This window comes from Lissotriton vulgaris, chromosome 10, assembly GCF_964263255.1.
Source record: "Lissotriton vulgaris chromosome 10, aLisVul1.2, whole genome shotgun sequence".
Lineage (NCBI taxonomy): Eukaryota > Metazoa > Chordata > Amphibia > Caudata > Salamandridae > Lissotriton > Lissotriton vulgaris.
Window position 1 is genome coordinate 761,742,682 of NC_141698.1, and position 24,404 is coordinate 761,767,085.

At 45.0% G+C, this 24,404-nt stretch overlaps 1 protein-coding gene across 1 annotated transcript in view; it reads left to right on the forward strand.

Annotated features, from left to right (window-relative positions):
- Positions 1 to 24,404, forward strand: part of C10H10orf67 (chromosome 10 C10orf67 homolog) — a 2,378,031-nt gene that overhangs the window by 305,895 nt on the left and 2,047,732 nt on the right. The window contains exon 3 of the mRNA XM_086939822.1: positions 11,841 to 11,987. Within this exon, the coding sequence (XP_086795948.1) occupies positions 11,841 to 11,987 (147 nt within the window). The remainder of the gene's footprint in view (positions 1 to 11,840; positions 11,988 to 24,404) is intronic.

Genomic DNA, 24,404 nt, shown 5'->3' on the forward strand with positions numbered 1-24,404 from the left:
TTGAAACAGTTTATCGAAGCAATTAAAAGGTCCCCTACTCGGTCCCCTATTGACAGTCATCAAGGCCAAGCTGCTCCCTACAATATCTTACGGCAGTGTGTTACATCATGGCAGAAGCGCCAAGCTTCTAGACAAAATTCAAACGAGTGTCTACAAGCGTGTCTTTAACTTACCGTGTAATGCCTCGCCGGCACAGGTTCGGCTCGAGTTCGGCCTGCAATCTCAAGAACTGCAAAAAAATACCAGACTGTCAAGTTTTGGTATGACATCTAGATGCACTGGGAAATAGAAATCAATTCTGCAATGTGGGAAGCAATGCAAAACAGCCCAATTCTCTATATACTAAGTTTTTAAAAATCTCTCTAGAAACCACCAAACTAACATCCTTGTGGCATACCAAGCTACCTGTATCAACTTTCAAGCTGGTAGCTGAAAAGGCGGCAAACAGTCACACCCTGATTAATGATAAGTCAATCCTTAGCCACCGTTCACATGCCTGGATGATGCTTCAATCGTATAACAAGCCCAAACCTGTGGCCTATCTAGGGCTTGCCTTTCCATTATACATCAAATTAAAATATCTCAGTATAAGGATGGGCAGCCTTCCAACAAACGCCGAACGACCGGACTGGAGGACCCCAGGCACCAAGGAGTGTGATCTATGTGGTGCCACAAAACAAGACTTTATGCACCTGATTTGCATCTGTCCGGCTTTGGATCAGGAACGTCGGAGCTGGTTAAAGGCCAAGTTCGATGAGCACGGAATACGTGCTTGCCGTTCTGCAAAAATATATGTCCTGTGTACAGCAGTCCCACAATTGATCTGCAGAACAGTCAAACTTATTAAGAAGTTTGAAAGCAAAAGAACATTTAACGTACAGAGCCAATAAATAACCTCGAACTATACATGAACTCTTGCGGACGCATACAAATCATGACCATGTGATCTGTAATAGCACTGATATTGATTTTAACTTTCAACTAAGTATGTAAACTGATCAATTTTAAATGACGCATTTTAATAATGTAATGGTTTTTATTAACTATATAATAAAATGATACCTACCTACCGGTCCATCCACTCATCTTTGAATTTAACAGCCTGACTCCTGAACCAGTGCTGAGCCTTTCATTTGATGTTTGGGCACTTCACACTGAAGCCTTTTGTCCATAAAATGTACCCTGATCTAATTTTCCTTTGGGGAGTCTAAAGTTACCCAGGGGATTGAGAATTCACCTATAGGGTAGTAAGAAAAACACCAAAATATAGCAAAATTCTGATTTTTTTTTCAGAAAATGGGGAAAAAAGTTCTATGCAAGAAAGCATGTTTTTTTCTTAAACTGACATCAACAAAAGGACTTCTATGCCAATATTACCATCTTCCCAGCTTTCATCAACAAAATGAGTTGTAATAGAAAAAAAATTATTTGCAAGTTTTCTTTATTTTTATAATTGGTACTCCATTTTCCTATTTTTGTGGTTTAATCTACTTGCGTTTTCTGGTAGAAACAGGTGTGAACCCCAAGAGTGATCCCAGGAAGCTATACATTTATGAAAGCTAGAAAACATTCTTAATTCAGCTAAGAATTATTAATGTACATTTCTCATGGGTTTCAAAGAAACTAATCGTTGAAATAACAAAAATAATGAAAATTTGTGAGAAAAAATATAAATTGTTGCTATTTACATCTGTAATTTTTCCCCTGATAGCCAACTTAAGTAAGTGAAATCCTGTTACATCTGTAAGACACTTCTCGGACTAAGAAGCGTTTGTCCAAAAACACACAATCCCCTGAGCTAACAACTGGGTTGCTGCTGATAATAATTTTTCATTGTTTACCAATGATGTAGCTAATAATATGGTAAAATTAAAATAATAAAAAATTGGTATGAAGAAAACCTATGTATTTTGTGCACAAGATACTGACTTTGGTAATAGTGGGCATCTGCACTCCTTTAAATTTGAGGTTACTCATACTATCCTGTGATTCAGAGAGCATTTTACAAAATGTGTTCTTTCTTGCACCCTGGCGTACATTTGGAAGCTAATAATGGAACCAAATCCAGTTGGTAAGTAAAAATGTTGTACTATTGCTTATTAACACAATTTTGTGATAAACACAGTACCCCTTTTGTGTGAAGTGGCATATTACCACCGAGAGAAAGATCTTAGACCACCACCAAGGGAATCATACCAAACCCAGACATTTCTGAAAAATAGACACCCAAGGGAGTCCAGGATGGTGTGATTCGACCTCAAACTTTGGCTCAAATAATCCATTTCCCCACATTTCTCTGAGGAAAGGTACTGGAGTCTGAGGGATCCATAAAGTTCCTTCCACCCAGTGTTCCCCCACTTCTACCAGTCAAGTCAGTCCCCTGTTTGTGTGGCTGGATCTAGCACTTGTGAGAAGAAAGGCCCCTAAATGTGACATGGAGGCATCAGATTTTGGCATCTCGAATTACTCTTTTTAATGATGTGGGTAGCTGCGGAATTTGAGCCCTGGATTAGCTGCCACCCATGGAACCCTACCAAATCCAGACATTTCTTAAAATGAGTTCTCAATGGGAGTCCAGGGTAGTCTGACCCATCTTACACACAGTGCCCAACAAACCTCAAACTATGGCTGAACTCCTGAATTTTCTTCACATTGCTGCTACCCAGTGATTTCCCACTTTTCCCTATTAAAAACGGTACCCCACGTGTGTGGATGGGCCTAGGATCCATGGTATGAAAGACCTCAAAACGGGAAGTTGAGATATCACATTTTCCACATTAGTAATTACTCTTTTTGGCAATGTAGGTGGCTGCAATATTTCGGCCTGGGCTCAGCGCCATCCAGGGACACCTACAAACGCAGCATTTCTAAAACCTTGAGATGAAAAAAAATCCAGCCTGTTGTGACTGCATGGATTTAGTTAAGTTCTTATCCAGAATACCATGGAAACCTCAACTTTGACTGCATTCACACATTTTCCTTGCATTTGTATGAGGCAGACTTCAGAAAGATATGGGGATCCACAAAATTGCTACTACCCAGCATTCCTGCACTTCTCCTGATAAAAGTTGTACCTTACTTGCCTAAACTACGTTCTCGATTATAAAAATTGCACATAGTGGCATTTGCAGGAAAACATCCTCATCGTGTCTCCTACAATGTTGCATTTGCACCTGTCACAGAAGTGCATGAACCTTCTGAAGGAATGCAAACGACCATCCACAAGGTCTTCATAATCTCAAGTAGAGATTCTACATCTGATGTTGACAATACAACTTTAATCCTACTACCAGTCAAAAAGGAGGAGAGTTACCTTTTCTTTTACATTTAGCCAAGGCAGCTATTAATGCCTGCAGAAAATTCCCTTCACAAATCTTTTACAAGATTCTTGTAGTCAAGGACTTCTTGAGGGTTTTAAAGAAAGGCTTTCCTTCAGTAATAATAATAATAATAAAGAGATTTATAAAGCGCCTGGTGACGCCTTCACGGCGTGTCTCCGCGCTACGGAGAGAAAAAACTGAAAGCGGACTAAAAAGCCTGCGTTCGGCTAATAAGATTAGTTGATATACAGGTGGGTCCTAAGAAGTTTTCTGAACTTAATTTCAGATCCTTCTAGCCTAAGGCTGATCGGGAGTTTATTCCAGTTGCCGTCTGCCAGCAGTCTGAAAGAGCGTCCACCCATTTTAGCTCTTCTGGCACAGGGGATTTTTAGTAGCCCTGCTCCTGCTGAACGTAGTTTTCTGGTAGGTTCATATGTCTGTATCAGGTCAGAGAGATAGGATGGGGCTTTATGCCAAACAATCCTGTGGCATATTAAGAGTGCTTTATACAACACTCTCTTTCTGACAGGAAGCCAGTGTAGCGACGCTAAAGCAGGCTGGGATGCTGCTCTTTAGGGAGTCTCAGCACTAACCGGGCAGCAGTATTCTGGAGGACTTGCATTCGTTTTAGGTGTTTTTCCGTGGTACCTAAAAGCAGCACATTACCGTAGTCCATGCGGGACGTAACCAGGGCTTGAGCCATGGTACGTCGGGCCTCTAGCGGGAGTAAATCCAGTGTGTGGTTGAGGGTTTTTAGTATTCCAAAACATTTTCCCACTAAGCGATTCACATGGTCCTCATAGGACAAATTGGGGTCAACCCATATTCCCAAGTTCTTTGCCTCCTTGCTGGGATTGGGCGTGGGGCCCAGGCATGTTGGCCACCAGTCCCCTGTCCATCTAGAGTTGTTACCACCAATCACCACAACCTCAGTCTTAGAGCCATTGAGCTTTAGACAGTGTGAGTTCATCCACCCTGCTAAGGCCTGCATACAGGCCTTGAAGTTGGAAGCAGCTGTGTCAGGGGCTTGGGACAGAGAGATCAGCAGTTGGGTGTCGTCAGCGTATGAGACTAACTCTACTCCAAAAGCTTGCACCACTTCTGCCAAGGGGGCCATATAAAGATTGAACAGGCTAGGGCTCAAAGCCGAGCCCTGAGGCACTCCTTGTTCAAGTGCAATGGCAGAGGATTTAAAGGCGCCCCTTTGGACCTGAAAGCTGCGGTCCGTAAGGAACGCTTTAAGCGATCTTAGCGCGGACTCCGTAAACCCTGCTTTGTTCAGACACTGTAGCAGGATGGAATGAGCTACAGTGTCGAACGCTGCACTAAGGTCAAGCATTATCAGTGCCATGGTGTGTCCGGAGTCCGCCTTTTGCCGCAGGGTCTCAGTTGCTCTCAACAGGGCCGTCTCAGTAGAGAAGCCCGGTCGAAAGCCAGATTGAGAGGGGTGTAGGAGTTTATTATTCTCCAGGTGAGCCATGAGTTGTATATTAGCCACTTTCTCTGCCACTTTGGCCAAGTAGGGTAGCAGAGAGATGGGTCTCAAGTTTTCCAGCACATCCAAACTAATATATGGTTTCTTTTTGATAGGAAGAACTATCGCTTTCTTCCATTCAACAGGAAGAGTACCGGTGGTAAAGGAAACTTGAAGAACGTGCCTAATATATGGTTCAAGTACCGAGATACTTTCCCCCAACACCCGGGGAGGTGCAGGGTCTCTAGGGGAGCCCGATTTGATACTCCGACAGATGTTGGTGAGTATCTCTGTAGGGGGTACCAGGAAGGTTCTAAAGCAGTTCTCTACCCTGCTTATTCCTACAATTTCCTCGAAGTCACGACCACAGATTATGTCGCCTGAGAAGGTGGCGTAGATATCTTGGACCTTTCCAGCGAAAAAGTTAGCTATTCTGTTGCATTCCTCGACTGAGTCTTTTTCAGGAGTGTTGACATTAGCTACTACAGAGATTTCTTTAAAAAATTTAAATAATTCACGCGAGGAATTTTCTGCCTCCTCAATACGATTTTTATAATGTACAGCCTTAGTTCTTCGAAGTGAGATTTTATATTTTCTCTGTGCCTCCTTGTACGTGTTCTTAGTTTGAGGGCAGAAATCCACCCGCCATTTACGCTCTAGTTTTTTGCATTCAGATTTGGCCTTTTGCAATTCCGACGTAAACCAGGGGGCAGACTTTTTATCTCGGGTATTAATCTTTGTAGGACACATCGGGACTGACTCATTTAGCGCGTCTAAAATACGCATCTCAGGATTGCTGTTAGCACTTTCGCAATCGTCACCTCCTGGTGGACCTCCTAACTCTAGCAGTTGACTAAAAGTGTCTGGTGAGAAGTTCTTCCATTTACGTCTGGGATAAGACGACCCTCTCCTCCATGTGAATTAAATACTGTGCTCATGAGACTCATAGGCTCTGCATTGGAACCTATTGATATATAAGTCTTTCCTTCCACATCTTTTGTATAGAGCTCCTTTGCATGTAGCAATGCATGCATGGTTAGCACAATTCTGGCATTGAGCGCCCATGAATCATGCACAGAGTTCCACTAAGAGAAAGCTGTTCTCTAGATACATCCAAAGTTTCACCATATGGTGGTTTCTGTGTAAATCAAGCATTGGCCCTGGTTTATACTTTGAAGTATGGTATTTACTCCATCCATATGTTACAAAGGTTTGACCGATGGTACAGCCAAAATAATGGTACTAAACGTCAAACTTGTAACATATTTTTGTATTTTCAGAAATAAAAATCCCAAAGCGGGATTTTGGTTTTAAACAATCAAAAACGGATGACCCCAATACCATGGGAGTTTTCCCCCATGGTATGGGGGTCTTTCTGCAGTTTTCACCAAGGGGTAAGGGGCAGTGAAAACTGGCCATACGACCGCCTACTCTAAATTGGGTGGGCAGTCCATTGCCAATACTCGGACAGCCCGTACTTAGTCGGAGGAGAACGCCATAGACTGATATGGAGTAGTATCCATTGCAAACATACTTAATGTCGGCCTGTCTGTAAATCAGCCAGGGGACCATTAGTTTGATGTAGAGGGAGTACCTTCTCCGCCGAACTCTAAATTAGCCCCTATATCCTTGCCAATGTTCTTTCAGAATCCTAGATACCCATCAGAGAGATATCTCCATACATTACATTTCAGGAGAGTGCATACATTTTATAAAGATAAAATAAGATTTAAGGAAGTCTAAATAATTATTTGTAAACTATGGCCCATTACACACAGGTGTGGGCACTTTTAAGCATTCATTATCTAGAAGAATACTTTTTGATATCCTATTATGCTAGGAGAAAGCAACAGAAGCTTTCTGGCAAACCAAAGGCTCACTCTACCAGAAGTAACGCAACTACTGTAGCCTTTTCTAAGAAATGTTCCCATAATGGAGATTTGTAAAGCAGCCACCTGAAGGTCGTTGCACACCTTTAAAAGACATAGTTGTCTTGTTCAGATTCTAGAACAGACACCCAGGTACGGCAGACCATGAGAGACCGTTTTTCATGTTTTAATAGTTTTTTCTATTTTTTCTCTTTCCCCTCTTTAATTAGGAATTGGCCCGCTAGTCTGTTGATTGCTTATGATTATCAATGGAGATCTCCTGAAGAAGATGGACTGAACACTTACATGTAGTCCTGGTTCTCTTTCAAGGGAATCACAATTGAAATTATAAGGAACCCACCCACTTCTCTGGTGCAAGAGATAAAGAAAGGTAATATTCCTTTGGATAAGTGTTCTTTGACGCCAAGGTCTCCAACTTTTTCTGCAACAAGAGCTATTCTTGTTTAGTGAAAATCATCAAGAGATACTAGTAGTGTTGAAATGGTGACCACAGTAGACAAGGTTACATTAATGGCCACCATATGACCCATTACTAGCAGAGATCACCTCAGTGCATTAGGCAAGGTTTCCAGAAGTAATGCAAATATGTTTTGTCCATTTCAAATGCCTCTACATGGGTTACACTTAATCCTATGCCCCTGAAACCAAGGTTTTGGTATTAATAATAAGCCTGCCCAATGCCACGTGATTTATCTGTCAAATGTCAACTTTTAATATATTTTTTTCTGAAGGTCAGTTCATGCGTTCTGAAAATGCACACACTTTTGTCTTGAATACACACTCTCAATTTTCTTCTACATGGCTTCATTCAGCCTAGCAGGAGCTTCTAATTTTGCAGGCTGAGCTGCACACATGAGAGCCATTTACAGTTAGCGGTCGAGCACCAGTACCTCATGAGCTACCCCTTGGAGAAGCCTGAACTAGAGCAACTGCCACTGAGATATCATTATGGGGTACTGGAGGGTTGGATGCTCTTAAGGCAGCAGCCAGTTTTCAGCCATGCATGACTTCAGCCTGTATGGCAACATTGCCCTTAGTTTCTTCCCTTCATTTTCTTTTAACAAAAAGGTTTGTGAAAGAGTTTTTTTTCTATGTCACTTGAATCCTTGGTGACAAGTGCATATTTTTTTATTAAGAGTTCATTTTTTAAGTAAATAAATTCAGCTGCCCTATGTAGCCTATTTTATAGGCTGCTAAGTTATTTGCAAACTTGAAGATATGACCTTTTCCAAAGAAACGTAAATGTCCAATTTAAATTTTCTTTGAACAAGTGATCTGGGGTCCTGCAAGTTACAGTGCTTATGATTTCAGTAGATTTTCACCTGAAAGAGAACAAGGATTACAGGTACACAACTATTCCTTCCTGCTGTTTCTATGCAAAGGCCGTATTCTGAGAGTGGAACTCTCATATAATTATCAAAAAATGGTGAACAGTTGGCGTGTATCAATTATTCTGAGGCAAATATATTACTAGCATGAATCAATGTCTGCTACCACGCATGCCTTATATTTGTTGACTCGTGCCATTGTTATTGTTGAACCAAACCCTTTCAGCGAATGTTTGTACAATAGCAGACATCCGTAGTGCTCATTTCCTCACAAACTTAGCTGCACTGCACACTTTCCTTACCTTCTCAGTGCACGTCAAATTCACGAAATCCATAAGCATAGCTACGTAGGAATGACAGCTCCATTCAGCAAAAGTTATTCTCATTCATTACTTCATTCAGTACTTTGGGAGACAGTTTTCCTTGAGAGCCTACATCCACAGTGTACATCTGGCTTCTTTCTAAGACCTTGCATAGCCTCAGCTAAGAAAGTCATGAACCAAATACAGCCACTGACCAGTTAGGAACTTGTCAATTAAAAACGTGTGAGGGTCTGTTCTGCTTGTGAGAGGAGGTTGCTCTATTGTTCTAAAAAAGGACTTGATCCACTGTAACCATTTCTGAAGAAAGCTACACCAAGAAACTGCTCAAAATCTATTTTGCTGGAATTTTCCGTGGGATAAGAAAACTTTCTATTTGGGTTTCAAAAGACTGAGATCAACCAGGAGCTTCTCCTGGAACAAGGCACACCTTTGTCCATATTATTATGCTCTGAGCTACTTTAACCCCCAAAAAGGTCCCTTAGTGCAACATGAAAGGCATGCAGCTTCAATCTAACCTTGGAACCTATCCAGAAGCCTGACCCGTTTTCCCAAACATAGCTCCAGGAACATGGCAACAAAAAGCCAATTAAGGTTCATCTTGCACCCAATGTCATCACATCACGTTGTGGCCATTGGAATTCTATTGGTCCTACTGCGTATCCAATGTACTAAAGGCAATCATAGATATAGTCATCAGTGTCATCCAGCTAGTCATAGTTTTACTTCTTTAAATTGAGTCACCTCATTTTTTCTGACTGAGTGCACACTTAGGTTAACTTTTCAGGGTCCTTAGTTCTTCGGTAGGTTTCACTGAAGGTACTTTGACATTTTTCCTGGTTTACCATAAACATTTATAACTTTTCTTATTGCCAGCCCCAAACATATTTTCTTTGCTTTATAATTTTTGAGCTGATGATTTGCTTCTGTTTTCTGAGATGTTATTTGTATTAACTATTTATCTTTTTAATTAACCGCTCTAGTTACTGACCCTTTTCTACCCCATTGCTGAGACTTTCATTTGATGTTTGGGTACTTCGCGCTTAAGCCTTTTTTCATAAATTGTACCCAGGTCTAATTATCCTCTGGGGAGTCTAAAGGTACCCAGGGGTTTGTGGATTCACCTATAGGGAATTTAGAAAATAACCAAAATATAGCAACATTCAGACTTTTGTTTCAGAAAATGGGAAAAAAAAATTCTATACAAGAAAGCAAATTTATTTTCTAAAACTGACATCAACAAAAGGACTTCTATGCTAATATTACCATCTACCCAGCTTTCAGCAACAAAAAGAGTTGTAAAAGGAAACAATTTATTTGCTACAGTTTTCTTTATTTATATACTTGGTGGTACATTTTCCTGTTTTTGTGGTTTAATCTACTTGCATTTTGTGGTAGAAAGAGGTGTGAACTCCGAGAGAAATCTCAGGAAGCTATACATTTCTGAAAGCTAGATAACATTCTGAATTCCGCTAAGAGTTATTCATGTACATTTCTCATGGGTTTCAAAGTAACTAATCGTTTAAATAACAAAAGTAATGAACATTTGTGAGAAAAAATATCAATTAGTGCTGTTTATATTGGTAATTTTTCCCCTGATAGCCAGCCTACATAATTGAAATCCTGTTACATCTTTAAGACACCTCTTGGACTATGTAGCGTTTATACAAAAACACACAATCCCCTGAGCTAACAGAGTCGCTGCTGATTGTTTTTCATTGTTTACTGATGATGCAGCTAATCATATGGTAAAATTAAAAGAATCAATAATTGGTATAAAGAAAATCTATGTATATTTTAAATGTGCACAAGATATTGACTTTATTAATAGTGGGCATCTGTACTCCTTTGAATTTGGGTTACTCATACAATCCTGTGATTCAGAGAGCATTTAACAAAATGAGTTATTTCTTGCACACTTATTTACATTTGAAATCTAATAATGGAATTGAATCCTGTTGGTCAGAAGAAATGTTGTACTTTTGTTTATGAACACAATCTTCTTGATATAAACTGTACCCCTTTTGTGTTAGTTGGCCTATCACCATCGAGAGAAAGACCCTGGACCACCACCAAGGGAATCATACCAAACCCAGACATTTCTAAAAATTAGACACCCAAGGGAATCCAGGGTGGTGTTACTTGACCTTAAACGTTGGCTCAAATAATACATTTTCCTCACATTTCTCTGAGGTAGGTACTCGAGTCTGAGGGATCCATAAAGTTCCTACCACCCAGTGTTCCCACACTTCTCCCTGTCAAGTCAGCGCCCTGTTTGTTTGGCTGAGTCTAGCACTAGTGACAAGAAATCCCCCTAAATGTGACATAAAGACATCAGATTTTTTGCATATAGAATTATCCTTTTTGATGATGTGGGTAGCTGCGGAATATGGGCCTTGGCTTGGCTGCCACCTATGGAACCCTACCAAATCGAAACATTTCTTGGTGAGTTCCTAGTAGGAGTCCAGGGCAGTCTGACTTACGTGGACCTATCTTACCCACAGTGTCCTACAAACTTCAAACTATTGCTGAACTCCTGCATTATCTTCACGTTGCTGCTACCCAGTGATCCTCCAATTTTCGCAATTAAAAACGGTACCCCACTTGTGGGAATGGGCCTGGGGCCCATGACATGAAAGACCTCAACATGTGCAGTAGAGATATCAATTTTTCCTCATGAGTTATTATTCTTTTTGACAATGTAGGTGGCTGCGATATTTCAGCCTGAGCTCAGCGCTATCCAGGGAAACCTACAAACCCAGCATTTCTGAAACCTAAAGATGCAAAACATTCCAGGTTGTTGTGACTGCATGGATCCAATTAGGTTATCTTATCCAGAATTCCATGGAAACCTCAAACTTTGACTACATTCACATATATTCCTCTCATTTGTATGAGGCAAACTTCAGAAAGATATGGGGACGCACAAAATTGCTACTACCCAGCATTCCTACACTTCTGATAAAAGTTGTACCTTACTTGCCTAAACTAACTTCTTGAGTATAAAAATTGCATATAGCGTGGCATTTGCAGAAAAACATCCTCATCGTGTCTCATTAGGAAGTTAGCACCAGCATTTTGTAGTAATAAAGATTTGTAAGCAATAATATAATGTAACTTGAAAATTGGGTTAAATGTGTTATGATCCACTTTCCACACATTTATACAATCACCTATACTTGTGACCTTCAGCGAATGAGATACAAGTCACAGTAATCTGAGCGACTGCGTGAAGCCAAAGTCCTGCCTTTTTAGTTTTCGTTTTTTTCAATATTCTCCATTCCATTTGAACTATGATTTCTGATTAGTGTCTGTTCACCAAATGTGCTTTACAACCACACAAGACACTAGTTTTAAGAATGTCTTAACATGTGTTACTTGAGTCAATAACTCAATTAACTGTCCAGAATGAAAATGATCATCAAAATATATCTTCTAGGTGTGTACATTTGGAGAATTGTAATTTGTTTTTGTGCTAGTTATGATATTCTCATACCTTTTATTTCTAGTCGTATGACCTACTTAAGAGAGATATACTGTTTCACAAAACTGCACTTCAAGCATACTATGAAGAAGAAATCAAAGAGCAGGGATTGCACCTCTATCTGAGAATGAACGGCACAGTGCGTGATCTTGAAACAGTTCACAAAAAGGTGGTAAATAACATTGTTTTTGTAACATTATACCAATGCAGCTGATCAACATTTTGCAGTCTTATCCTATATCTTGCAAATTTCGTACAGAGACTATGTATGCTTTCTGTTATATGTGCCAACTCACGTTCCCAAATAACGTTTACCCCCCAGTTCATATGTGGACATCACAGAACATTGGTGTTCATGCAGTTAAGCCATTTTAGCGTTTACTACAGAGCTTCCAAATGGTACACTTGTACATCAGTTAATAATCTTTGTTTATACTTCTCTCTCTGTCATCAAATGTGACATTTTGAAAAGGAAAATGCTGGGAGCTCCTTAGTTTTATCGAAGTAAGAAGCCTCAAATTTACAAGTTTCCACTCAACTCTGTTTTCTCAGGATTCAAAGGACAAAGGATGGTAAAATTAATATACTAGTAGAAATATATTTATACGTATAGTTATCAGCAGAATGTTTATATCGCAAGGATTGTCCAAACATTTTGTTAGGGGGCCTCACCTCATGGCACAGGTGTGTGGTGTGCAGTCAGTATGATATGTATTGAATGTGATCACCTGACAACGACGAGCTGGTGATGGAGTGGCAACCTGGCATGCTTGTATGTAATCATCATGAACAGTGAAACACTGGAGGCCAATCTGACTCGCATTCAGCTGTGAGACATTTACCTTTATACCGAAGGACGTTGAAGCCCTCTGCTTTTCTGGGCTTCCTTATCATGCCAAATAGTTTTCTGTAGGATTTGTCTAGGGCTTGTAAATGTAAATTGATACTTGTATAGCGCACTACCCCTCCTCTGCAACCGGATTTCCCCCTGTCTCTCCTTCCAGCTCCACCCATTACTCCCTTTCTCCCCCGCCAACCCCACCCCACTCCAATTGGCTGCACTCTCGAGAAGCACAGGTCGGCCCTCTTCCCTCCCCGCCCCAACTTACCTCATCTCCTATTCCTCCCCCCTCACAGTATGTCCCCTCCCACATTACTTCAGCCTTACCACTAGCTAATACGCTCCTCGTCCCATCTGTACTATCGCGATACTCAAATCTCTTCTCCTCCCCCACACTTCTCCCTTTCACCCCCCTTCTTAGTCCACCTCTCCTCCAACCCTCTCCCCCGATTAACGTTCCCTATGCTCCCCTTATCCCTCCTTTCATCCCTCCTCTCCACCCCTGCATCCCCTCGCCATTCATCCAGTTTTCGCCACATTCCCACTGCATCTCTCTCCTCCCTCCTACTCCTCCAGTACTGCTGCACTACCCCCTTTCCCCTCCTAGTAACCGTTCCCATCTCCAACCCTCGGGCCCAGCAGGACCACTTCCCTTCCACAACTTCCCTCTCTCTCAACCCCCCTCACTCTGCCAGATGACCGTTCCCTCACTTCCACCTCTCCTAACTGACAGGACCTCCACAACCACTGCACCTCGCTTCCTCCCAAACCTCCTACATTCCCATGACGCCACTCAGGCATCTCCCCTGCTACTTCCCTACCGCCGTGTTCCGCACCTTTCTCCCTCTAAATTTGTCCTTAACTCCTCTCCCTCCTGCAACACCAACAATGACAACTCTCCCTTAACGCCCAATTCACTTACTCCTCCTGTGAACCCCTCACCCCAACTTACCTCCTGTCCCCCACCTCTCTCTGCCTTCCACCACCAATACCACCACCCCTTGTCTCAATCGAGCCACCCAACCTTCCGTGCTCTGCCTCATTCTCACTGGAAAATACGCTAGGCTCTCTGATCACCTCCATCTCCCAGCTTACAGCTGCCATTTCACTTCTATGCTCTAAGATCTCCACCCATCCATGCACCTCTACTCCCTCCCAACTTCCCCAGAGATGCACCTCGCCCCCTCACCCCAATACAGCCAAGCCCAACCTCTCGTCTGCTAACGTCTTTAACTCACACAAGCCCTTGAACGCCACCCTCCTTCAACAGACATACCCTAGCAACCCCACTATCTACACTATTCCGACCATCACCTCTGTCAGAACAAAGCATCCACCTAAACCTTCCCGAGCACCCCCACATAAGTACAATATCCCGATCACCCTTCAGAGCCCAAGTGCCCCCGTCACCAAAACAGTCTTGACAGAGCTGCGCTGTATGCTTCACAACTGCAGATCTGCAGTAAAACACAAACTTGAAATCTCCGATACCATCATCCTTCACAAACTTGACATGCTCTTCCTCACAGAGACCTGGTTCAAAGATACCTCTCACTCTATGTTTGATCTCCTATTACCCACAGGTTACTCCATATTTAGGAATGACAGAACTGACAACACGGGTGGAGGTGTTGCAGTCATCTTTAGAAACGCCCTCCAACTTAAGGCTTCTCCAATCAGTTCCTCCCTCACCTTTCAATGCCTTTCTCTTGAGCTTCAATTGAAACACCGTCCACCGCTCAGATTCCATATCATTTACCGCCCGCCTCGTAGTGGCCCTTGGTTTATAGAAGATCTCACTGACTTCATCAGCGACCAATACACACAAAGTGACAATCAGACTGTAGTCTGGGCAGGGGGTTTGGGAACGCTTGGAGTGGTAACCAACTCTGGCTCAACAGACACTTGACCCGTATATCTCTTTAAACTAGGTTTTATTTTCAAAGTGCGTCTTGTGCGGAATGTTAGTCTTTCCCTTGCAAACTCTATCTTATCCGTGGTGGAGGTCTTCGGGGCACGCAGGGCAGGTGATAGGAAATAGTCCCGCTGTTCAGAGATGAATGTCGGAGGAGGGGTGTCTTCTTGGAAGAGCCGGTGGGCGTCACTCTAGTAAGGTCCTCGACTATGGCGTTGCTCTCCACGAAGAGTCCACATGTAAGAAAGGAAATGGACAGAGGGACGCCGTTAGTCTTTGTATCTGATAAGCTTCAGCACCCAGGGGAACCCGTGGAAGTGAGGGATCTCAGTGTATCATACAAACACGCTAGTGACTCTGTGCTGAAACGTGGGGGAAACGAGTGAGGGGAAGAATGGGTAGGTGCAGTTCAAGTAGGTAACGGGATTAGGAAAGGGAGCGTGAAATACAGAGGGAAGGTACACACAGGGGTTTTAACGCTATTCACACGGGGAACTTTTTCTCCCCACCCAAGCCGCCCAACGTCGCCGTACCTGGCTGAGCCACACTCCTCCCTCGGGAGCGTGGCACGGCGGAACACAGGGTCGTTGGCCTCCTGGCACTCCTTCTTCTTTTCGCCTCCCGTCTTCTCGCTCGTCTTCTTCTTCCGCTCGGTTCTCCTCGCGTCCTCCGTCTCCCGGTGCGCTGGTGACGTCACACGCCGCGTACAGGGCTTCCCCCGTTTTCAGCCATCCAGGATCGTCGACGTCAGAGGTAGGCGTGTCTTCCGGGAAGTCCTCATACGCCCACTTAAAGGGAACTGTGGACGATTCATCGAGTGTTTCCGCGTCCCAGGCCCCCCTCGTAGTAGAAGTCTGTGAAGTAGAAGGGGTACAATCAGGAATCCACCATTCCTCTTGGCAGCCCAACCCGACCCCGTTACACTGCTCCCCCCTAGGATTCTCCCGATCGGGGAGAATGGGGGTTCTTGATAGGAAGTCTGCATTGCCGTTATGTACGCCTTTCCTATGGACTAGGGTGAACGAGAAGGGTTGCAAGAACAGAAACCACCTCAATACCCTGGCGTTTTGTGACATGGTTCTCTGCATCCACTGTAGCGGAGCATGGTCCGAGAACAGTGTAAACGGCTTGCCCTCCAGGTAATACCGTAATTTGTCTACTGACCATCGGATCGCCAGGCACTCCTTTTCAATTGTGGGGTATTTACTTTCTCTAGGATGCAGTTTTCGACTGATGAAGAGAATGGGGTGTTCCAACCCGTCATCACCCGCTTGCGACAGCACTGCCCCAATCCCCACGTCAGAGGCATCAGTTGCCAGGGAGAAAGGTTTGTTAAAGTCCGGTGGTATCAACACAGGACTGGATGTGATCGCTGTTTTCAACCGCTCAAAGGCTAAGCAGGCGTCTGTGGAAGGATTCTTCCCCAGGTTGTTTTTGGAATTGTTCTTTAGAAGGTCTGTCAAGGGAGCCGCGGTCTCTGCAAAGTTCATGATGAACCGTCGGTAATATCCTATCAGACCTAGGAATGCACGCAGTTCTTTTTTTGTGGTGGGGAAGGGGGTGTTGGTGATTGCTTTAATTTTCTCCTCCTGAGGAGCGATGACCCCCTCGCCCAGCATGAATCCCAAGTACTTTACCCTAGGAAAAGCAGCCCTCGATTTTTTTGCATTTACATGGAGGCCCGCATTTTGTAGGGCCCGTAAGATGTTGGTGAAATGGACAAGATGCTCCTTCCAGGTCTTACTAAAGATGACTATATCATCGAGGTACACGGAGCTGTACTTGGTGTGGGGAGCTAATACAGTGTTCATAAGCCTCTAAAAAGTTGCTGGGGCTCCGTGTAACCCGAAAGGTAACACCGTAAACTCAAATAAACCATCATCCGTGGCAAACGCTGTTTTATGCCTGTCTGTTTCACGCAGGGGTACTTGCCAGTAACCCTTAGTTAAGTCCAGCGTTGTGATATATCTGGCCTCTCCGATTCTCTCTATGAGTTCATCAACTCGTGGAATCGGAAAGGCATCAAAGGAAGAGATGGCATTTAGGGCGCGAAAATCCATACAAAACCGGGTGGACCCGTCCGGTTTTGGTACCATTACTATGGGGGACGCCCAGTTGCTGTGAGACGGCCGGATAACCCCTAACTGTAGCATGTCCAGGACCTCCTTTTTTACGTCGGCTCTCCTGGCCGCCGGAATGCGGTAGGCCCTTTGCTTCACTACCTTGCCGGGTTCAGTTTCTATACAGTGCTCGGCTAAATGAGTGCGACCTGGCACATCCGAAAACATAGGAGCGAACTGTTGTAAAGTTTGTGCTAGTTCCTCCTTTTCAATGTCTGTTAGTTCAGGATTGAGAGGTAGTTTATCGAGGGTAGAGCCTTCACTCCTCGATGGCAATGTTAAGTTTGCTGCTTTAGGTGGGGGACCTATCCATTTTTTTAACAGATTGATATGGAAAGTTTGTTGTCTTCCCGGTGTGATCTGAAGTCGATAGGTAGTTTTGCCTATGGTTTCTATGACCAGGTAGGGACCCTTCCATTCGCTTTTGAACTTTTGGCTTGATGAAGGAAGAAGCACTAGTGCCCAATCCCCCTTGTTCAACACCCGCCATTTCTTGCCTTTGTCGTACTGGTGTTTCTGATTCACCTGGGATCTTTCCAAGTTGGAATATGCCAGGTCCCTGAGTTTTCCCAGCCGGGATCTCAACTGATTGGTATACTCTAATAGTGACCTTTGTTCCACCTCCCCCTCTTTTTCCCAGGCCTCCTTCGTGATCTCTAATAGGGACCTGGGTTGGCGGCCATATAACAACTCAAAAGGGGAGTACCCCAAGCTGCTCTGAACTTGGGCCCTCAGCACGTAGAGGGCCAACGGTAACAACTTGTCCCAGTCTTTGTTTTCGGCCGCCAACATTTTCTTTAATGTGGATTTGAGAGTGCGGTTGTATCTCTCAACCAATCCATCTGTTTGTGGATGATACGCCGAGGTGCGTATGTGTTTCAGTTCTAGAGTTTTACAAACCTCGGCCATCATTTTCGAGACAAAGGGGGTCCCCTGATCCGTGAGGATCTCTCTTGGAAACCCGACTCTTGAAAACAATTCGATCAATTTATCTGCCACATTCCTGGTTGTCGGAGTACTAAGAGCAAAGGCTTCAGGAAATCTGGTGTTATAATCGACGATAACAAGGGCATATGTGTGTCCTCTGGAGGTACGGGGCAGGGGGCCAATGAGGTCCATGCCCACCCTTTCGAAAGGGTTGCCTATAATGGGTAGTGGTTGAAGGGGTACTGCCGGGGGTCTACTCATGTTTTTCTTTTGGCATACCTCACACTGCCGGCAATACTCTTCGGAGTTTTTATAAATGCCAGGCCAAAAGAACAGCCTTGTGATATTTTGTAGAGTCTTCTCAGCCCCGCTGTGGCCTGCCGTTAGGTGGGTGTGGGCATAGAACAGAATTTGGTCTCTAAATTCCTTCGGGACTACCAGCTGTGGGGAATCCCCTGCTTTCCCTTCCCTATACAGCAGATCATTAATGATCTTGAATCTGGGATACCCAGGTGAAGGTGTGGTTTCATTGATATGGGCTGCTTCCCATGCATTCAGGAGCGTAGGGTCATTACTCTGGGCAAACTTAAAACTCCGGTCTGTCTCCCAGGGTTCGGTGGATAACAACGCTTCTCTAGGTAGTTCTAACTGTTTGCGGAAGAGATTCAAAAAATCAGGGTTATCCAACCCCAAGATTAGGTCTTCAGGTAAGGACTCCACCACCCCTACCTTCACTCTGCAAGGTTCACCACCCAAGGGCCTAAGAGTAAGATGAGCTACTGGGTACGGTTTTACGTCACCATGTACACATCTAATGTGTACTGTCAGGTCAGGGCCCACCTGGGAGGGCAGTACGTGTAGTTTTTTTATGACGGATTGTTTGCACCCGGAGTCAAGGAGAGCTTTTATGCATTTACTGTTCACTATTACCCTTGCGTAGAAGGAAGGTCCCATCTCCGCTGTGTACATCACGGCCTTTGGTATATAACCGACCTCCATAGGCTCCTCGGTTGTTCTTTTCCGGGGACACATTCTAGCTATGTGGCCCCACTCTCCACAGTCAAAACACTGAGGACCTCTTTGGGTAGGAGGCTCATATCTTATGGGGCGAGGTTTCCACTGTTCTGGTGCTGGTTTTGGTTTTTTTTCCGGTTTTGCCACCCCCACAGGTCCTTTGTTGCCTTTGTCCATATCCCATGGCAAGGCTCGGGGCATCGCTCTATTGTAGTTTGAAGCCATCTCTATGGCCTGTTCAGCGGTGAGGCCTGAATGTTGTCTGAGCCACCGCTGAGTGCCATATGGCAAGGCTTCCATGAACTGTTCCAGGTATATGCTGGACATGACTTCCTCTTTGCTCCTACTTTCAGGCTTCAACCACTTGTCGGCGGCCATTTTTAACCGCAAGTATAAGGTCTTGGGATGTTCCCCTGCTACCCCTCTTTCTTTTCTAAATCGCAGTTTATAGGCCTCTGCGTCCAACCCCAGATGGTCTAGGATGACTGCTTTGATGGTCGCATACGGAGTTACTCCCGCGTGATTGGCCACTTGGTACGCAGCTTGTGCTTCACCTGACAGTAGTGGTGCCAAAAACAATGGCCATTTTTCCTCGGGCCAACCACATGCTCTGGCTGCTCGTTCAAAGTTTAGAAGGAACACGTCGGGATCCTCCCCTGGCACGTATTTCTGCAACTGCATTCCGGACGGATGTGGCCCAAATCCCCTTCGCTCTGTTGTGGGAGGTACCCCGGGGTTCTGGGCTACCTTGTGTAATCCCTCGAGTTGGGCCGTAATGGAATTTTTAAACATGTCCCTGTCAGCATCCGCAGCCGACATTTGTTGGCTGATAGCCCATTCCAACTTCTGTTGGCCTTCAATGAGTTGTTGCACCACTTGTTCCATGTCTGCTGTTTGTGTGGAGGGGTGAAATCCCACTTCTGACACCAATGTAGTCTGGGCAGGGGGTTTGGGAACGCTTGGAGTGGTAACCAACTCTGGCTCAACAGACACTTGACCCGTATATCTCTTTAAACTAGGTTTTATTTTCAAAGTGCGTCTTGTGCGGAATGTTAGTCTTTCCCTTGCAAACTCTATCTTATCCGTGGTGGAGGTCTTCGGGGCACGCAGGGCAGGTGATAGGAAATAGTCCCGCTGTTCAGAGATGAATGTCGGAGGAGGGGTGTCTTCTTGGAAGAGCCGGTGGGCGTCACTCTAGTAAGGTCCTCGACTATGGCGTTGCTCTCCACGAAGAGTCCACATGTAAGAAAGGAAATGGACAGAGGGACGCCGTTAGTCTTTGTATCTGATAAGCTTCAGCACCCAGGGGAACCCGTGGAAGTGAGGGATCTCGGTGTATCATACAAACACGCTAGTGACTCTGTGCTGAAACGTGGGGGAAACGAGTGAGGGGAAGAATGGGTAGGTGCAGTTCAAGTAGGTAACGGGATTAGGAAAGGGAGCGGGAAATACAGAGGGAAGGTACACACAGGGGTTTTAACGCTATTCACACGGGGAACTTTTTCTCCCCACCCAAGCCGCCCCACGCCGCCGTACCTGGCTGAGCCACACTCCTCCCTCGGGAGCGTGGCACGGCGGAACACAGGGTCGTTGGCCTCCTGGCACTCCTTCTTCTTTTCGCCTCCCGTCTTCTCGCTCGTCTTCTTCTTCCGCTCGGTTCTCCTCGCGTCCTCCGTCTCCCGGTGCGCTGGTGACGTCACACGCCGCGTACAGGGCTTCCCCCGTTTTCAGCCATCCAGGATCGTCGACGTCAGAGGTAGGCGTGTCTTCCGGGAAGTCCTCATACGCCCACTTAAAGGGAACTGTGGACGATTCATCGAGTGTTTCCGCGTCCCAGGCCCCCCTCGTAGTAGAAGTCTGTGAAGTAGAAGGGGTACAATCAGGAATCCACCATTCCTCTTGGCAGCCCAACCCGACCCCGTTACACAGACCTTCGTGGGTGACTTTAATCTCCACTGGGGCGTACTGCAAGACTCCTCTGCGAACTCTCTGGCCACCTTCCTCTCTACAAATGATCTTATCCAACACTGCATTGAACCAACCCACTCTAAGGGCGCAATCCTGGACCTTGTTATTTCTAAAGCAGGCATGCTTTCTACCTCTACCCCAATCCATGTAGATTGGTCTGACCATCACCTCATCCCATTCTCTCTTCAACTTTCACACTCGATAACTCTTGGCCAACCCAAGAGGGCCATCTCCTGGTTCCGTGATGCCAAAAATATTGATGTCGGTCCCCTCTGTGAATCAGCTTTGCTTTCACTTCCAAGGCTAGACCCAAACATAGCTGTTGACGATCTCACCTCCCAATGCCTCACAGTGCTTGCAGCTGAAATTAATGACGTCGCTCCACTCAAAAGCAAAAGGATAAGGCCCACTCCCTCAGCACCTTGGTTCAACAAATCCCTTTATGAGGAAAGGAAGCAGCTAAGATTTCTGGAGAAGCAATGGAGACAAGTGCCCTCCACAGACAATTTAGCCATGCTTCGCACAGCAAGATCCAAGTACCACAAGCATATCTTCCTTGAGAAAGCGGCGCACTTCAAAACCCTCCTTGACTCCGCCAAAAATAGACCCAAAAAACTATTCGATCTCATCAAGATTCCGAGCTGCTCTCCCCATCCTCCGAGGTGGAGGATTCTACTAAAAGAGCAGCGGACTTCGCTATTTTCTTCGATGAAAAAGTGAAATCACTTGTGGATCAGGTCGCTCATCCTACACCTCCAGAGGAGCGCAAATCCTTAGCCATTTGGCAGAGCTTTGACCCCATCTCTGAAGAGGCCCTTCTCAAGTGCATACACGAAACAAAGCCCTCCAACCATTCTCTTGACCCTATCCCCAGTGCCATTGCCTTGGACTTCTATACCCATTCCCTTTCCTATTGGACCACTCTGATCAACCTCTCCCTCTGGCAAGGCTCCCTTCCTGTCTCCTTCAAAACTGGGCAGGTCACCCCTCTGCTTAAAAAGCCCACTGCTGATGCGAAGGACCTCAACAACTTCCGCCCAATCACTAACCTTCCCTTCCTTGCGAAGATCACAGAAAGATGTGTAGCAAAACAACTCTCTCGTCATATCAAGGACAATGATCTTCTTGACAATTGCCAGTCTGGCTTCATCCAAAACTGCAGCACTGAAACAGCCCTACTGCAAGTGGTTGATGACGCACTGAGGATACTCGATTCGGGGGGGTCCTGTCTTCTAATTCTCCTTGACCTCTCCGCAGCCTTTGACACTGTCAATCACAACACCCTCCTCAATATCCTTCAACAGAGAATGGGCATGGAGGGCACTGTGCTTAAATGGTTTGCATCCTTCTGACAGATCCCAAATGATCAAAATAGCGAACAGTCTTTCTTCTCCTGTGGCGGTAGGTCAGGGTGTTCCTCAAGGCTCTATACTTGCACCCTTATTGTTCAATCTCTACTTAGAACCACTGGGAAACCTCCTAAGCAAATCTGGGATTCACTATTATCTCTATGCAGACGATACTCAACTCTACCTCAAGGTTGCCTCCACTCATGATCTCTCCTTCCTAAGCTCTACTCTGGACTCCATCCAAAACTGGATGTCAACTCATCAACTGATTCTGAATCCCTCCAAAACTGAATTCCTCCTCTTCTCCTCCTCACTCTCTCCTCCCCCGGTCCAATCATGGATGGATCAGATGAATCTACTAAACAATAAAGCCAGCATTGTCGACAGCGCTAAATCCCTTGGAGTCATTCTAGACAAAAAACTCAACCTAACTCCCCACATCAATTCTATTGCTAAATCTGCTCGTTACCAACTGCGCCTTCTTTGGGGAATCCGACGCTTCTTCCCGGAGCAGGGCCTCATCACCCTGGTGCAATCGTTGGTCCTCTCCAGACTTGACTACTGCAATTCTCTTCTTACTGGCCTCCCCAAATCTCACCTGTCCCCACTTAAGTCTGTTTTCCATTCTGCAGCTCGCTTCATTTATGGGGCCAAAAGAAGCGATCACATCACACCAATGTTATCCACCCTCCGCTGGCTTCCCTTCGAGGCTAGAGCTATCTACAAGACCGCTTGTATCACCCACAAAGCCTTGCACTCCTCCTCTCCTCGCTACCTGGCGAATAAACTGAAACTCTCTGGAGGCTCTAGACCTTCACGCAATGCAGAGAATCTACTACTTGAACCTCCCACTTTCAAGAAGGAGAGAACAATGGCCCAATCCTTTTCAGGCAACGCAATGAGAATCTGGAACTCCCTTCCGCCTCAGCACCGGACCACCGCCTCCTCCCAGGCCTTCAAAAGGGACCTCAAAGTTCTCCTCCTCCAGAGACACCTCCAAAAGTAATTCACGTCCTCTTGTTATTTGGAGGAAGGCTTCCCACTACTGATAATTTCCACGACCATGGAAGTGCCTTCCCAGTATATTCCTGGGGTTGGAGTGTCTGCCTCTTTGGAGTATTTTCCATGTACCTGTGTTTTGTGCCCTTTTGTAACATGCACACACCACTTTGCCCTTGTAACACACGATTTGCGACCTCTCACATGTTTTTACCTTTGATACTGGCACAAGTGCCACCTCTGCCTACATAACACTTGTTCTTGTGCCGGAGTGTCTAGCACCTTTTGCAGTATTATACCCCAAATGATACTTTGTCTTCTCTTGTAACTGCACACTTGTCACTTTTTCCTCCTGTGCACTTTTTACTACCTCATGTATTTTTGGATGCGCACAATTTTTACTACCTCATGTATTTTGTTTGCTCACAATTGTCACTATTACCTTTACTACCTCATGTATTTTTGACTGCTCACAATTTTTACTCCCTCATGTATTTTGTTTGCTCACATATGTCACTATTACCTTATGTACTGTAACGTATGCGTTTGCAATCTGTTCTTTTGTAATGCTTCTCATTATGTTTCATTTCTGTTCCTTATGTGAAGCGCTCTGACACCTTCGGGTAAAGTCTGCGCTATAAAAAAATGCATAAATAAATAAATAAATAAATACTCACCCGCAAGGGTCTCAAGGCGCTTGTACGAATACCGCTGTAGAACCCATCCTGGCTTTCCCTGTGAGGCGTCCACTCCTGGGCACCCCCAAGGTGGAGGCCAGGCATCCTTAGCGTTGTGGGGGCCGTTGTGGAGATTAAGCAAGCTATTGCCCAGAGTTGCAGAGTTGGACTCCATGATTGGAATAGGCACCGAGGCGAGAATTATCAGGTCCGTGGAATTTTGAGCCTAAGACCCGCCGAGGCGGGTAATTGAACCCTGGTCCCAGGCTAGAACTCTGCATCAGGGTCTGCCTTTCTAACTATTGAGCCACACTTCTCCACTTGCGGGGCTTGTGACACCCCCGCAGACGGCCAGTGCTATTGTGATGCTCAGTAATTTGCAGTGCGAGGATTCATTGGATGGTGTCCAGTGTGTCTAGTTCTGCATGCTCTTGATCCCACATAGATTGGGATGTGGGTCTTCCTTTCTTTCATGTGGTGTTACCTCCTGCTGCTGGGGGAACAGAATCTGAACCACAAATTTAAGAACACCTCAAAATTAAAATCACCCAAAAATTACCTTAGGTGGTTCTAAATCAGTAAGAAATCCGAAAGAGTTGCTAGTGGAATGGGAAAGTCTTCTGGCTCACTCCCAAACCAAGGGATTCTTTTTTTTTTTTTTAACACCTTTATTGCACAATTTAGTCAAACAAATACGGGCCTACAACCATCCGGCCGGCCTCGGCATCATTTGAATCACAGTAGCAAGCTATTGGGCCACCCGGCAGCATATCAACACA